This window comes from Anabas testudineus, chromosome 4 (genome assembly GCF_900324465.2).
Source record: "Anabas testudineus chromosome 4, fAnaTes1.2, whole genome shotgun sequence".
Lineage (NCBI taxonomy): Eukaryota > Metazoa > Chordata > Actinopteri > Anabantiformes > Anabantidae > Anabas > Anabas testudineus.
Window position 1 is genome coordinate 17,090,523 of NC_046613.1, and position 16,731 is coordinate 17,107,253.

Sequence of the window (16,731 nt, forward strand, 5' to 3'; positions counted from 1 at the left end):
ATGGAATTTGTAACAGATATCCATGCTGCCCAAATGAAGAACATTAATGACACTAGTGATTCTTCTCTCGTGTCACTTTTTTTTATTTTTTATTTTATTTTGATTCCATGACTGAATGTATTGTTGTGCAGTCCTTCACACTCCCATCAGGATGAACAACTATGTGCCAAAACCTTAATTTGTCTTTATTAAATCATCAAAATCTGATCATTGTAAAAATGTAATATTTTTTAATCACATCAAAAGATTATCATTCATGCATATTAAGCAATGCAAAAATAAAAAAATGGTGGAAGGGTCCAAATGAATTAAATAAAACACCAGCACGCAAAGACATAAAACATATAAAACATATGACCAACAAAGTAAATAGACATATCATAGGAAGAATTAGAACTAGAACCTGGGAAACAGGCCTAAAATCACTCGTTATCCACTTTAAAGTGCGCTATATAAGGTGCCATTTTGTAGTGGTGTTCGAATGTTGAATGAAAAACAAAACAAAGACATGGATCTTGACAGATTGTGATTAAGGTTTTCACTTTGATAAAATAAAAATTGGCCCTGAATTCAAATATAAGAGCAAGTAAAGTGGCAAAGTCCTACAAAGCTTCATCATAATTTGCATTTTGAGTTACCAGGAAGTATTTTGTCACAGGTTGTGCTACTAAAGCTTTTCCTTATAGTCACATGTGAGACTCGGGTCATGTATTCTTTGCCACAGAAGATACATGTGTGATGGAGGGAATTTGTGAACCAGTAAAAGGTCTTTATATAAGCAGGGATCATGTGTATCTATTCTGATGGAAGAAATGTCCAGTCCTGCAGCCTTCACACCAATATGGGAAGAGGGATGAAGTCCTGCTTTACCCAGACACATACCCATGTAGGCATCATCAATAGGAAGAAGGGTAATGGACTGAGACATATTGTATATGACCAAAGCTGTATATCCAGACAGGAGGAAGCCCCCACCACTACAGTATGGTGGGAATACATTGGACTCATGCAGTTGAACTGGAACAAAATACTTGCTCCCTGGTGTTCTAATGGGCTCCATATTTATATTGAGATTGCCAATAAAGAGGTGCTTGCTCCCATCATTGTCTTCAAGACTTTGGAGATACAGAACCATGTTTTCTGTGTTGGCAAAGACGTCGTCATCACCATTTAGCAGGAAGCGAGCGTTTGGACAGTTTCTTTCCATCCATTCCAGGAAGAGGATCTGCTTCAATGTGAGGTTGTAGAATGATTCATTAAAGTCCCATTGGAGGATGTCGTTGTACTCACGTTGTTCCATTTCAAGTAGTTTATTCAGTCGTTCTTTCTCATAACCAGAATCCATGGTTCCTGAGATGAAGAGCCTTCGGATCCACACACCATTCTCTAACCTCTCTTTAGCCCAGGTTTTACGCAGCACCTCTCTGCGGTCGTAGTTCACTGGGGGGCTTTTAATAACCAGTAGAAGGAAGACATCTGCAGATTTTCCAGGTCCTCCACATTTGTCAGGAAGATCCAGCAACATGGGGAAATGGCGACAGTGTCGATAGTAGAGAAAGTCTTTCATACGATCAGGAATAGAGCTGAAGTCTGTCATGTTGGCAGCAGATATATTTTGTTGACATCTTGGCCAGGAGAATATATAGGAGCTGTTTTTGATGGGTGGCTCCACTTGACTGGTAACTTCACTCACATCTACGGGTTGAAAGTGGTGTTCGAACCCAATCAAATGTTTACTCAGATATACTACCATCAGTACCAAAGCTCCTGCCAGCATGAAATGTTTTCCTTTGAGGAATTTCTTTCTCGAAACTCTGCAGTAACAAAACAAAAAACTTTTATTAAACATGACAGATAAACATTTAAAAATAAATAATAATTTTGTTGACATCTTGGCCAGGAGAATACATAAGAATGGTCTTTGGTGGTTGGCTTTATTTGATGGCACTCTGATAGTGACAGCTTGGGCGCTACATTTTCAGTGGCTGAGGCTGAAATATTTAGAGAGATAAACAACCAACAGTCCAAGAGGTTCAACCTTCAACATAAATCTTGCTCTGAGGAGTACCTTTCTTTAAACACTGCAGTGACAAGACAAAAGGAAGGTCTATGAACACATCTCAGTACATTATAAATGAATTAAAGCATTTCGAGAAAATGGTTTATTTGCTTTGTTGCTGAAATTTAGATTAGTTTGTTATCAGACACTGATCGGCTTTCAGTCTTTTCAGACCTCATATTTACCTGTTTCATTAAAATATATATTTTAATAGTAATTATAGTTTTACATACAGTACTATATTCTTGCCTATGATGTGCAAAGTATTTACATTTACAACAGATACACAAAATCAAAACAACCCTTTTGAAACTGAATCAACTTGAACTTGATTATTAACAAATTTGACAGTATTGAAGTTGTCGAAACAGCCTTTGCCTTGTTAAGCCTTGTTATGTTTTTGGGTTGTCCATCTACCCCTCTGCTTGTATGGCCACCCAATTCTTGAGAAAGCCATATCTAATCAATGCTTGGATGGAATTTAAATTTGGCAACAGCAACTGTCAACTCAATGATAACCTGGTTAGTTTTTGGTGGTTCAAGTTCAAGGTCATACTAACCTCACATTCATCCAGTTCTTGCAGCTCATCATTAGGAATGTGATATGTGAAGAATGCTTTGAAGGATTTTGTCCAACTGGGGTCAGTGATGAATTGATTAGGTTGTTGTGACCTCATTTTTATATAATCCTTGTGAACTAATATTTCAGGAATGTGTTGATGGAATTTCTTTAGCACCTGACGTTTTTGTACCTGATGTCAGTCAAAGGGGGTGCAATTTCAACAAATGCATGTATCAATAGGAGCAACAAAAAATTGTGACCAAGGGGCCCTTGTATAACATACATAATAAAATATATGATTATTTATAGCCAAAATACTAGTACAAATTAATGACAACAAAAAATGTCACCATGATTAGGGAGACATCCAGCATATTCATGCTTTTCCTTTAATACAGAATTGAGGGGCATTAACATATATTTAAATATGTCTTAGTTGCTAAAACTGTTCCTGCTTTCCACAGTGTGTGAATTAATTGGATATTGTACCTCAGATTCAATGCTTTTTTGATTTTAATTCTGATCTCCCACCATTTTTATTTTAACACTTGTAAATTGTAAATTGTGTTATTTTGTTTTTATATTGTCTATTGTTTCCCACACCCCAACCGGTCAAGGCAGATGGAATTTGAGCCAAGTTCCGCTGGAGGTTTCTTCCCCTAAAGGGAGTTTTTCCATCCTTTCGTTTCTTCTTCTCCATTGTTTGCCTAGTGCATGCTCAAGTTGGATTTGTTGGGCTACTTGTGTTTTTTGTTTCTTATGTGATATAAATAGTGCTCTATAAATAAATTGTCATTCTGTCATTCTTTTTATTATGTAACAAAAAATATAATGACTTATTACTGACAGGCTGGATGTGTGAAATCATTGTCTTGCAGCCTGGAGTAGACAGGAATAAGTAAACATTGGTGGTGGTTTTAGGTAACAGCACTGCAAAAAGATGAGTCTTGTAGTTCTTAAGATGATTATGATGTTATCTTAACATGTGTGTGAAGGAGGCATTGTTCAGCCAGGTAAAGCAGCCGTGTGGCAACCACACCTAGTAAAATGTGATTTGTTAAAAAGCAGCATTAAAATATGTCAATGACGTTAAAGAGACACTAATCAATGACATGCTAAACAGGTGTAGTGAGACACAATGCACAAAGGGTTTAAGGATCTGTAAACATTACACATACGACTCAAAAGCAAAATTTGGATGACTCATTCACTGTCATAGAGAAATAACATATTTACCTTTTTTAAATAAAAATAAATCATTCTGATAAACAAAATGGTATAAACAAAATAATTACTGTAAAATATTGAATATACTTATATTAGCTTTCTTGCTGAGAGTTAGATCAGAAAATGTCTGTATATAAAAACATTGTATATAAAATAAAGATTACAGAAGTAACCTAATGTGAAAAAAAAACAGTGATTTTACAGTTGTAGTAGTAGTTGTTTCTCTCTAGAAACCTGAATGTGTGTTGTCTACTTGTCATGAAAACATTGGGGACTGAAAAAATAGGTAAAGAATCTTAACAATACTGTATTTGAACGAATATCACATCAAATCAGGATTTAAAGTTTTTTTTGTTTTTAGCATCACTTTTAGTATGAAGGTATGGTGTTGACAGTTTTGAGAAAAAACTAACTAATATTAAAGTTAAAGTTAATTCAACTGAATAATCACTAAATAGCAACATGTAGCATGCAAATTAATTACCTGAACATCTTGACAGATTAAGTGAGCACTTTGATCCCTTTGATAGTTGGCAGATGGCTGGGACTGTGAAAGTGAACAACACTGACTGGAGAATATATATATGGGGCTTGCCTGGACCATAACCAACTGGGCAGGAGCTACACCAAGAGAAGGCAAGACAAGGATGTTACCAAAAATAATTACATGTTACCTGTGTCACAAATTGGCAGAGATCACTGAACTGGAAAGGCCTGGAAAAACAGGTACCATCAGCCAAAGAGAGGTCAGCACAGTAAAATAAAATAAAACAATTTGAAATACAGACGTTTTTGACATCTAAAACAAATGAGGACAAAGCAAATCAAACAATACAAAGATTAATTTATAGTACATACAGCGCATAGTTAAAACAGCTGAGAAGATCGTCGGAGCCTCCTTGCCCTCCATCACAGACACCTACCTCCGCAAAGCCACCACCATTGTGGATGACCACACACACCCCTTACACACACTGATCACCCTCCTGCCTTCTGGGAAACGATTTAGAGGCAACACACACACACACACACACACACACACACACACACACACACACACACACACACACACCTCACATTCCATTGTTGTAAAGCTCATGTTTGCATCTACTAATATGCAAAGTAACACAATCCTGTCACATCTACATCAAAAAGATTATTTATTATTTTATATATTTTAAAAAAAAGGTGTTCAGGCACTTTCAGTTTACTTACTTTTTATTGCACATCAATGGTCGGCGCTGCAATGTCTTTGTCCTTTGTCCTTGCAGTGTTTTTACATGCACAAAATGTGTTTTTTCTTAAATTAGATGATCTGGCACTGACGTAAATTTTACACTGGTTAGACTGGTTTGCACATTTTCACACTGGCTGGTAAGTGTACAGGCACATTTTGGGGACTTGGGGATATTAGGTTAGTGAAATCATGGTGGAGCATGATGCCATCTGGCAAAATCATTGTGCAAAAAAAAATAGTAAAAACATCAAAGAGCAGAGAAAAGGAGGCAGATCATGACCATTCTGGCTATCAGCAGAATAGAGAAATGACTACAACACTGTTCTTATGCTATAGGCTACCTTCCCCGAAGAACTTGGTGACATTTTTGTGAGTTTTGTTTTGAAGCCAAGTAAACTTAGAACAGCATTGAAATATTTAAATTATGTAATTAAAAGTAATTAGACAATGTGAAACACCCAATCTTTACAGGCTAAACAGGTGTGGCAGAAAAATACTGTATGTGACCTGCAGTGGGGTCATAGTCTGTAGACATGACTTACCTTACATAGAAACAGCTGTTTGGAAAAAGAATGCATTTTAGATGTAGTATAGACTACTCAGAATTACTGTTTTGTACAAGTAATTTCAGGGAAATATACTTATATTATACTTTTCCTTACTTATAGTTAGGAAAACTAGGAAAAAGTGTGAGACATGATGTTTTGTTGTAAAAATTGTTTTTCTAATACTAATAAATTATTCTTTCATCTTATTAGGATTTTCTCTCACTTTTTCTTTTTGACTTGTGATGTTTATATATTTATACAAATCTACTGCTGGCAGCATATATTGTTCTTAGAGTTGAGAGACTGATTTAAGTTAGTTTTGCTGTGAGAAAACGAGTGAGTGAGAAAATATTAGCTTCCTTATACTATGTCTGACAGTTTTATGTTGATGTTGAATCTTTAATTGTGCATGCGTAATTCTTGGAAGAAGATCTGTCCTTGACTCCATGCTTGCGTCCAGAAATCTCACCATTTCCCAGTCTGGGGAAGCTGCCACCTGTCTAACCAGAAACGGATTAGTGTCCGCAAGAGGGCGCACAAGGACCACAGATGATCGTGTCGGTATCAAACCATCATAAAGGGCAAAAACCGCCCACTGCGTGGATCCCCGTGGTAATCTTGATGGTTTATCTTTGTATAACTTGAAGGTTTGAGGACATTTTAACTAAATAATCGCATAACAATCAGAGGAACCACATGGCATGTAAAAAAAATAAGTATTTAAACCTGTTTGTAATGAAACCAGGAATTATTGTACCTTCATGTTTGTAATGTTTCCCTTCGTCTAATTGCGTTTCATGTGTCTTTATGTTGTGCTTCTGTCTCCTTGAAACTACTCTATTGATGAGGATTACATAAATACTAAGAAACTCCAATGAGTCAGTGACTTTTCCTGCTCTGTGCTCTGCAGTACAAACCAGCTCAGTGGACCAGTTTCCATACCTCTGTAAGACCAGTTCAACAAGTAACATGCTGCTTTCACATTGCCAAAAAGCAAAAGCCAGTATCGTTTTACTGAAAGGTCTTTTCTGTCTCAGTTTAACTTTATTTCACTCTAAAGTGGCCGTTCAGGAGGGGTAATACAATATAATTCATTAATAACTGTGCCCTTTAAAGCTTCTTGTCTCCTGCAGTTTTCAGTTTCTCACTCATGTTAATGTTAATACTAACTTAAAGGCCTGGGTGTTTCTCCTATCAGTTTTATTTCTTTGTTTTCTGTGTTACATGTTTTTTTAGTTGTTGCAAAAGGGTTTTCTTATAATCACAATGCTAACAATAGGCCTCTGTACACCTTTGGAAATACTAGTCCATTGACAGTTTTATCACGGTTATTTATAATATTGCTGATGCCTACACTGCATTTCTGAATTCAATTTTATTTTAATGGACAAATATAAGCAAACAGCAGTTTTCTTTAAAACAAAATAAAAATGACTTTTTTTAAAAGTTTTAAAGAAAATGATTTGAGAGTTTCTGAGTACAAGTCCACCTTAGAAAACAAATCAAACCTACACAAAGGTTTTGAATAAATATTAACATTGCAGCAAATTAAAGCACTTGTGTGAAGAGAGAGTATGGCAACTAGTATAGGTAATTTACATAGTAATTATTGACATTATGGCATTTCCAATGAACTACTGCAGCTGGTAACTGAACAGTGATATAAAATAGAAAGTCATGTCTGCTATCACAACCAAAGAGCAGGTGTAGGTAGAAAAATGTAAATAACTTCAAAGCCTTTTCTGTTAGATACTACACTTTAGATTGGGGTCACGTATTCTGTGCCACATAACATACATGTGAGCTGGGAGGAATCTGTGTACCAGTAAAACATCTTTATAGTAACAAGGATCAAATCTGTCCACTTTGTTGAAGGGGATGTGAAGCCCTGCTGTCTTCACGGTTATATGGGAAACAGGACCAAGTCCTGCTTTGGCCAGACACATACCCATGTAAACATCATCAATAGGAAGAATAGTAATGGACTGAGACATATTGTATATGAGCAAAGCTGTATATCCAGACAGGAGGAAGCCCCCACCACCACAGTAAGGGGGGTATATGTCTGACTCGTGCACCTGAACTGGGATGAAGTATTTGCTCCTTGGTGATCTAATGGGTCCCACATTCTTGATCAAGTGGCCAGAAAAGAGGTGCTTGCTCCCATCATTGTCCTTAAGGTTTTGGAGATACAGAACCATGTTGTCTGTGTTGGCAAAGACGTCGTCATCACCATTTAGCAGGAAGTGAGCTTTTGGACAGTTTCTTTCCATCCACTCCAGGAAGAGGATCTGCTTCAATGTGAGGTTATAGAATGAGTCGTTAAAGTCCCATTGGAGGATGTCGTTGTACTCACGTTGTTCCAGTTCGAGTAGTTTATTCAGTCGTTCTTTATCGTAACCAGAATCCATCGTTCCTGAGATGAAGAGCCTTCGTATCCACACACCATTCTCTAACCTCTCTTTAGCCCAGGTTTTACGCAGCACCTCTCTGCGGTCATAGTTCACTGGCGAGCTTTTAATGACCAGTAGAAGGAAGACATCTGCAGATTTTTCAGGTCCTCCACATTTGTCAGGAAGATCCAGCAACATGGGGAAATGGCGACAGTGTCGATAGTAGAGAAAGTCTTGTACACGTTCAGGAAGAGAGCTGAAGCCTGTGATGTTGGCAGCAGATATATTTTGTTGACATTTTGTCCAGGAGAATGTAGGAGAGTTATTTTTGGTGAGTGGCTTAATTGTTCTACTGCTTTTAGTCACATCTAATTTGAGGTAGTCAGTTTTGGAGTCAGAAGAACCTTTAAAGAAATAAATAAGAAATAGTCCAAGAACTCCCAGTTCCAGGTAATGTATTGCTCTGTTGAGTTTCTTTTTTGAAAATCTGCATTGAAAAAACAAAACACATGTTTTTACTAACGCATGAAAGTCTGAGAGACTCATTCTTACCAAGAAGACACATAAATATATTTGGCCAAAATATGTGATTAAATAATTGTGATGATTTCATGAAGAAAAGTATTAATTACTATTTCAACTAGAAAAATAGTAGAGAAATGTGATCTGATTTTCACCAACATCACAAATATCAACAAACATAGAAAAATAGATACTTTAGTAATACCAGAAGAGAAATTCAGCTGCTGCAGTAGCCATTACACAGAGAAACATACATACTCACCAAGACAATAACAGAAAATAACGGAAATACAATATATATGTGCTAACTTTAGTTAAAAACATCCACTAATCAGCCACAATATAAACACTTGAAGGTGGTTTTCATGTTGGGGTGGTCCGGTATCAGAGGGAGCTCTGTCAGGCCTGCAGCTTCTTCTAATCAGTTCATCCTGTTGAGGCAGTTTCCTCAAGATTTGTACAAATGTTCGCTTAGCCTTAAGGGTGAACCAGTTAGATTTTGGTGGTCAAACATCAAGGTCAGTGTGATCGTTTTTTCTTGGTATCAAAAGAATACCACAAGGGAATGTCTTCAAGTGTTTAACAAGATTCAAGTGTAAACACATTAGATTTTGGTGCTCAAAATCTCTGTGGCATTAAGTCGAATGCCTCGAGGAAATTTTATTATATCTAGCAGTAATTCTATTTGTAGTGTTGGTGCTTAGAAAGACTAGATTTCCTCATTCATCTCAAGCTATGTTCCAGCTACAAATCACACTATTGCTACAGCTTTGTTGTTACGAAAATACTTTGTTTTAGTTGTAACCTTTTTTTTATGTTTCATCATTATTATATCTCCTGTTAGATATTTACCTCAAAAACAATATCAATAAGCATCATCCACACAGTTTTGGGTTGTTTGTCTTCTATAGCCTTAAACAGTATGAATATTGTGTTTCATAAACAGCATTGAAACCCAATACATTTTCATGTTTTAATACAGCTTTGTTGATTAATGCATATAGTTTCAACTGAACGCTCAAACATGCAGTGCACCAGAGTACCAGTGCTTTTGTACTTGAAGTGTAAAATAGTGATGCATTGTGCTATCAAGTGCTCTGTATCCTTTTTTATTAGAAGATCTACTTTTAATTTATGTCACAAAGTTAACAAAGTAAAATAGATCATGAGCCATGACTCATTGTGGGCCTGATTATAGATGACAATGACAGAAAGTACAGAGAACTGACCAAGACCAAGAGCAAGACCGCCTCCAGCTCAATGCGGGAAAAACCAAAGAACTGGTGGTGATTTTCCGAAGGCATACACATTCCTCACCCACACGTGACAACAAATACCTGGGTGTTCACCTGAACAATAAACTGGACTGGGCAGATAACACAGCTTCACAGAAATGTGTCTGAATGAGAGATATCGCAGGTCTGTTCTCCCTGTTGCGATCAGACTTTACCACAAGAGCTGCTCCCAGTGAACAAAATACACATAGTACACACAGTTGCTGCTCACTGTGAAACTGTGCAATAACATTGATGATGTTGGAACCTGAACTAGTCTGTTTCATTGGGACAACAGAGTTATCTGTAGTGTAGATGGGTGTTAGTTTATGATCAAGATGATCATGAACATGTATTTTTCAAGATGTTATTGCAGTGTATCTCAAGCTTTAAACCACTAGTGCTACTGAGAATTTAAAAGACAAAAGTGACACTTCTGTTCCTCGTGTCTTTTACAATGACGCTTCCTGCTTGGCGTTTTCATTGGTATCAAGATGCCTGGTGGGGAATGTTATGGGAAATGATGTGATGCTGTATTATGAGAACAGGTTCCCGAGTATAATAAATTATTTAAAATATTGTTCTTAGAATTTTTTATTACTTGTAAGGCTCTGAAAATAAAGAGCTACATATAAAGAATGTATTCATACTACAAAGTTTCTGTTAACCCTCTTGAATTTAAGTAGAAACGGACTACCTAATTTCAAATCTATAGTGGTGGTGTAGCGATTACAAAAATTGTAACTGTCTAAATACTTAGACAGTTACAAAGTCTGTTACAAAAAAGGGCTGCTCAAACAATTAACAACTATTTGTTGTGGATGTAAAGAAAAAATAATTAAAATAGAAGGAGACATAACATTAACTAGTAGAATTTTACCACATCTAATCATCATTCCCAAGCATATTCCAGTTTAAGTGTTTTTGGTCAGAAAAACATCAATTGATATCCTAAAGCTCCCAGCTGTTTATTGTAGTTCAAATCATTTAATCTATGTTGAAAGAAAGATCTTGATTGAGGTAAGTGGTATCTTGTTTCTCTCGTTCTGTACAGCGTGAAAACCTACTTTTCCTGTTCTGTTGCATGGTACACATGGCGGAGTGGGGGGTATAATTAACAGCACGTTTTAACCACTAGGTCATTTTAATGTTGTCTGGACAACATTAGGGAAAATTAGGTCAGAACACAGAGCGCATCACAGCCTGACCCCAGTCGAAGTAGATTTAACATTGTTGATGATCTCTGTAGTTTTCATCATCAGTATATTCAACTTTGATGATGACAAGTCGATGTTAAAATAAAATTTCACTACACAACAGAAAATCGCAAGGTCAGGACTAAATGCAAGAATTGTGTGAATAAATAATTAGTGATTTGAGAAATTAGGGAAAAACAGAAGTTTTCAACATGAGTACATGAGTTTTTCAACAAGAAAATACCAGTTTGTAGAGCAATACCTTAGATATTATACAGTAAAGTATATTAAGAAATAATTACCTGAACATTTTTGTAGTTTAAGCGAGTGCCTTTTTGTAATCCTTCCAATAATCAGTAAATGGGTGACTGAGCCTTAGAATGCAAACATGAATTTAAGGGGTGTGACAGGGGTTTATATGTGGGGTTTTTGTCCTTACTTTATCCAATCAAGGCAGAGTATGATGCAAACAGGCCAGTGATTAGGCACTTCCCACAAAACAGCCACTGGAAGCCAACAACAATAGCCATAACCTAAATAGATTTTAATAATCAAATATCTGTTTTTGGATTGTATTAACTGTGACTGGTATTAGCTTTTTTGTTTGCTTTTGCTTTTAGTTAAAACTATACTAAAATGTGATAAAGCTGTAGCTAAATATTTGATTTAAGGACAGTTGATCACAGGGTTATTGTAGGTTGGAATTCTGACAGGCTCCACCTCATTCAAGAAATGAAACCTATCTGATAGCCATCATCCACAATTATTTCAGTTGTATGGGCACACTATTGCAACACTATTCTTGTGTCAAAGAGTGTTTACCCAGATAATCCTGACAACCGTGTAACTGTTAAATAAATGTGTCTGTCACTGAAGACAAAACCATTGCATTATTGAGACACTATACAACTACAGGTTAAACATTTGTAGCAAACATTTTACGCAACCAGCAGTGGATTCAGGAATGTGTAGGCTTAAGAGGATTTAACCAGATTGTTGAGCTTGAGTGAGTAGGTGAGTAAGAAGACTGTGAGTGTGAATGAATTGTAGTGAAATAATAATCAGTGATCAAGTTTAAGCCTTTCCCCTTGCAGAAATAATTGATTAAATTGAATTTAACAAATGCCAATTCAGGGGACAAAGTGCTACCAAGCTTTATGACAAAACCAAGGCTATGACATAAGATAAATGAAAAGCAAGTCAACAGATTTCTTTGACATTCTCTGTTTAGAAACTATAGGTGATATCTTTTTAATAAAGTAAAATTTCTCTTATCTACTTGTAAAAAACAATAAACCTGATAGAGTTTAAACAGTATGTTTTGTTAATGATCAATTATGCAGTATCTAAATGCTAAACAGATACATTAGTCGGCACAGACAAATGAACTGCCTGAGGGGACTGCCTTACTATTGTTACAGAAAACATGTGAGGAAAACCAGTTCTGTCACGTCACAAAACAAGCCAGAAAATCTAATATGCTCTCTCTGCATCAAGGAATTAAGGGGTGAAAAAGAGAAACAGCCAACAGTTCATTCAGGAAGTATTCAGACCCCTCTCACTTTTTACCATTTCTTAATGTTGCAACCTGATACGGTTATTTACAATCATTTTCTCACTCATTATTCTACTCACAACTACATTTTTGTACATGTTTTTCAGTCTTTATTTTGATTTTTGCTCCCCCACATTGTAAATTGAAACATCCTACCACCAAATGTATTAATCATAATAAAAATAAAGACAACTCCTTTTATAAAACAAAATAAAAAGAAAACAATCAAATGTGGTTCATTAGATCTCTCTCGTCTAAGTCCTCATCTAAGTCATGAGAGTGATTTGATTAGTGACCATCAAATAGATTTATTTTGTCTTACTGAAACCTGGCTGGAGCAGGAAGAATATGTCCGTCTGAATGAGTCAACCCCCCCCCCCAAGTCATATTATTAATCATGTTCCTCAAAGCACAGGTCTGAGTGGAGTAGTAGCAGCAATCTTCCACTCAAGCTTATTAATCAACCCCAAACCTAAACATAGTTTTAATTCATTCAAAAGCCTAATATTAGCCTCTCCGATCCAAACAGAAAAGTAAAAAAACAGTCCTGTTTGTTATTGTGTACCTATTTTGTGGAATACATTTCAAGAAATGAATCAACTGCATGTCACACCGACATTTGTTACTTCATAGAAAAACATCTCCCTCCCATTACAACAAAAAGGAGCTGTATGTGTTAGATACTTTGAGTGTGTTTCTGTCAGTTGTAAGCTGATGTATACATAGTAAAAAACTACTGCCTTATTGAATCTCATCTGTGGTCCTGAGTTTCATAAAATTTTCCTTTCAACTTGGTCCTTGATCCCAACATCTTCTGCTGTGTTTATTTAGAGATCCTGAAAGTGTAAAACTCCTGAGAAAAGAAGATTGGGGTTCAAAGGGAAATTAAAAGGAGAGAAGGGCTGTTGCACAGAGACGAGAAGAAGGTTGAACATGTCACTTCTATACCTAGAAGAAATGTACCTGTAACAAATCCTCCTCCTTATCCAAATCAGAGAGAAGATTTTTACCCAAACTTAAATTACATATGTACACCTGCCTGACAGCAGAGGAGGTCCCACTCCAACCTTCAGTGACTTCAATAAAATTAATTGAAGAGGGAGTAGAGACAAGTCTGCAGGTATGTGGTCAATAACCAACCCATTTATTTTCATGAGTGTAGGCAGTCGTAGACAACTTCTACCTGAGATATCTGAAAGCTTGCCTATGATAGAGGTTCCAAATCCTCACAAAGACGGAGCCCATCCTACCATATATGTCTACCGACTATGGACAAATGCTGATATTTATTTTAAAAGCTACAGCATAACACAGCTATATACCATAGCTATAGGTGTAATGGTATAGAGTTAGAGAGAGCAATGAGACAGGTAGTAGGAGTTGATTGGTGTGTAGTTTGTGGCGATTGGAACCCAAACAATGATCAGAGGAACCCCCTATCCTATAATGAGGCTGATTTGAACACTAGACTGGACAATTTCATGACAAGATTTACCAATAGGTAGCAGGCTAATGCTAATTGGACCAAACTAAATAGGTGCATTTGAAAAGATGAAGAAGACATGGACCATTACTCTGCCAGATGAAGGATGTGTTTGATGTACATAGTGAAACGCAAGTTTCAGACAATCTAGACAATGATAGTCCCTATGAATGGCAGTTAAAGAAAGCATTCCTTTAATGATGCTTGCCTCAGATTAGCAGCTTTGTGACTAAACACGCTTAACCACACAACAGGCAGATTGACTAAGACTCTAGACAATGGCAGACTTGCTGAGAGTCACTTTAAGAGTCAAAAGAAACAAAAGAAAGGACAAGCTTTTCTGTTAACGTCCCCAGAGGGAGAGTCTATCTATTTTCAAGGACAGGGCGTGGCCCCGCGACTTGTTAGGGAGAGACTTACTCACTAACTGCAAATAGCTGTAATACCACAGGTAGAAGGCCTTGTAGCAAAAAGGTTAAACCGAGAGAATGACACCATGTATGAGCAAAATGCTCCGCACTATTGGTATAGTTTTGACTTAACACCTACAGGTCCCAGCTCAGTTTCACTTTTCCTACTAGAAAAGTGTCACACCTACTGCCACTTTCATAAAACCAAGAACTTCATGGTACAAATGTACTATTAGTACACCGCAGGGCCAGATGAAAAGTATGAAAAGCTTTGTTTCAAAGACTCGCTGCCAAGCCAACCTTGACAACACACTTGGGACAAATAAGGGTTTTGTGGAGCTGTGAGCTGTAGTCTAGCCACGTCCATGACAAAGCTGTATCAGTCTCTATACACTCCACGTGTATCTGTTGATAAACCAAAATAAGCTCAGTGGAAAGATGTAGGGACCTTTGTGACAACATGTGAGGAAACCTCAGACTGGCAGGATATTGAACATCAAATACAGTTCAATTCTCTCCTAGGTTACAAGCTTACTGCCAGACTTTATGTTGGGTGACAAACGCTAAACCAAGCATCCATCTAAAGAGAAAAGGCAGATAATTCCCGATGGGACATGCATGTTTTAACTGAACAAGAGGAACACAGTTTAAAAGATATTCCAACCACTCTGTGGTCACAAGGCGCAGCAGATGTGGGTCTCATTAAAGGTATAGAGCCAGTAGAAATTAGACGTCCTCCTTCAAACTACATCACAGACAATATCCACTGAGGCTGAGAAGGGTATTAAAACAATAATAAAAGATCTATTGAAAGCAGGGGTTCTAATTGAATGTCTTGATTCACCATGTAATATACCTTTATTTCCCTGTAAAGGAAGCTCCACCCTCAACAGGACGGAGAATGGTATAGGACCCACAAGTGAACAAAGCTGTAGTTTAAAGAGCATTAACTGAAAATAAGTACTTCACAGTGTGCAATACGTGTAATACCTTTTTCTCTATACCTGTGCACTCAGACAGTCAACATTGGTTTACATTTGCATATAAGCAAAAACGTTACACAGCGGCATTCCTCAAGGTTACTGTAAGTCCCTAACGATATTCTTTTAATCAGTGTCTGCAAATCTGGCAAAATTCCACCTCCCACAAGGAAGCCAGATCCCGTTGTACGTAGATGACATATTGTTGGCAGCTCTGACTAAAGACGTATGCAAACAGAACACTATTGCATTGCTACAATTCTTAGCTGAAAATGGGATATAAAGTAAGCAAAGGCAAGCTCCAGCTATGGAAAACCCCTGTAAGGTATCTAGGATACAATTTATCATCAATGATGATGGTTATCAATGATGGACGTCATTTAAATAATGAGAGAAAACCAGCTATCCTGCATCTCTGACTACGTTCTGATCACTGCACCGTTGACATCTTTTATATAAGATGAATAAGTATCGCCCTGTCGCCTACTACTCCACAAAATTAGATTCTGTGTTCTGTTGTCTCAGTGGTTCTTTTCCCCTTTTACTCTTAAAGGTGCCCCATGGAGTAGCTGTGATATTGTTGCAAAATAAAATCCTATTTATCTCCATCCAGACATCTCTCTTGCGTGACCATCCTGTTTTCTCAACTGCATTCAACTATTAAAAGATATGCCACCCTAAATCCCTCCACATTAATACCCATAGCTACGGATGGAACATCTCATGACTATTTACAGCGAATTACTGAAACTCTACTGCATAGACCAGACCTTACTGACACACCCTTTTAAGATGGTGACACAGGATTGCACCCTAATATTAGGCCCAGTACCAAGACACTACTTACTCAAAGCTGCAGAGCTACTGTTTTTAACAAAAGCATGTAAACTAGCTCAAGGGAAATATGCAGTTATATATTTACATAGCCAATATGCTTTTGTAACAGTGCACGTATTCACATGACAGTGGAAAAATAGATGTATGGTAACCTCCACTCGTAAGGCTATTAATCATAACGATCTAATTTTAGCTCTCCTTGATGCTATACAAGTGTCCACAAAATTAGCCAATTGTAAATGTGCAGCACATAAACTAAAAAGCCGATATAGCAGCTAAACAGACAGCAATTCAGACACGAATAGACACACTTTTACTAACACTAACAGGACATTATACATCTTGGATTCCCAGAAAGAATTTATAGCTACAATGGAACACCTTTTGTCAATAATGTCATAAGTTTAATGGCCTACTAAGCCAGGCATTGAGTTAAAAAAATCACTGC

The 16,731-nt window shown here is 37.0% G+C and overlaps 3 protein-coding genes across 3 annotated transcripts in view; all 3 read right to left on the reverse strand.

The window, feature by feature from the left end:
* Nucleotides 1-334: 334 nt before the first annotated feature.
* On the reverse strand, nt 335-4,791 carry LOC113152464 (N-acetyllactosaminide beta-1,3-N-acetylglucosaminyltransferase 3-like). Its single transcript, XM_033325951.1, has 2 exons — nt 4,772-4,791; nt 335-1,835 (listed from the first exon to the last, which is right to left on the reverse strand). The coding sequence occupies exons 1-2, from the start codon at nt 4,789-4,791 to the stop codon at nt 668-670; spliced, it is 1,188 nt and encodes a 395-aa protein (XP_033181842.1). The 3' UTR covers nt 335-667.
* A 1,877-nt stretch (nt 4,792-6,668) lies between these two features.
* The window catches only part of LOC113152275 (N-acetyllactosaminide beta-1,3-N-acetylglucosaminyltransferase 3-like), a 30,525-nt gene continuing 20,462 nt past the window's right edge, over nt 6,669-16,731 (reverse strand). The window contains exon 3 of the mRNA XM_026345427.1: nt 6,669-7,370. The gene's annotated coding sequence lies outside the window, so the exon portion shown is untranslated. The remainder of the gene's footprint in view (nt 7,371-16,731) is intronic.
* On the reverse strand, nt 7,347-11,403 carry LOC113152277 (N-acetyllactosaminide beta-1,3-N-acetylglucosaminyltransferase 3-like). The gene is made up of 2 exons (XM_026345432.1): nt 11,321-11,403; nt 7,347-8,513 (listed from the first exon to the last, which is right to left on the reverse strand). The coding sequence occupies exons 1-2, from the start codon at nt 11,326-11,328 to the stop codon at nt 7,379-7,381; spliced, it is 1,143 nt and encodes a 380-aa protein (XP_026201217.1). The 5' UTR covers nt 11,329-11,403; the 3' UTR covers nt 7,347-7,378.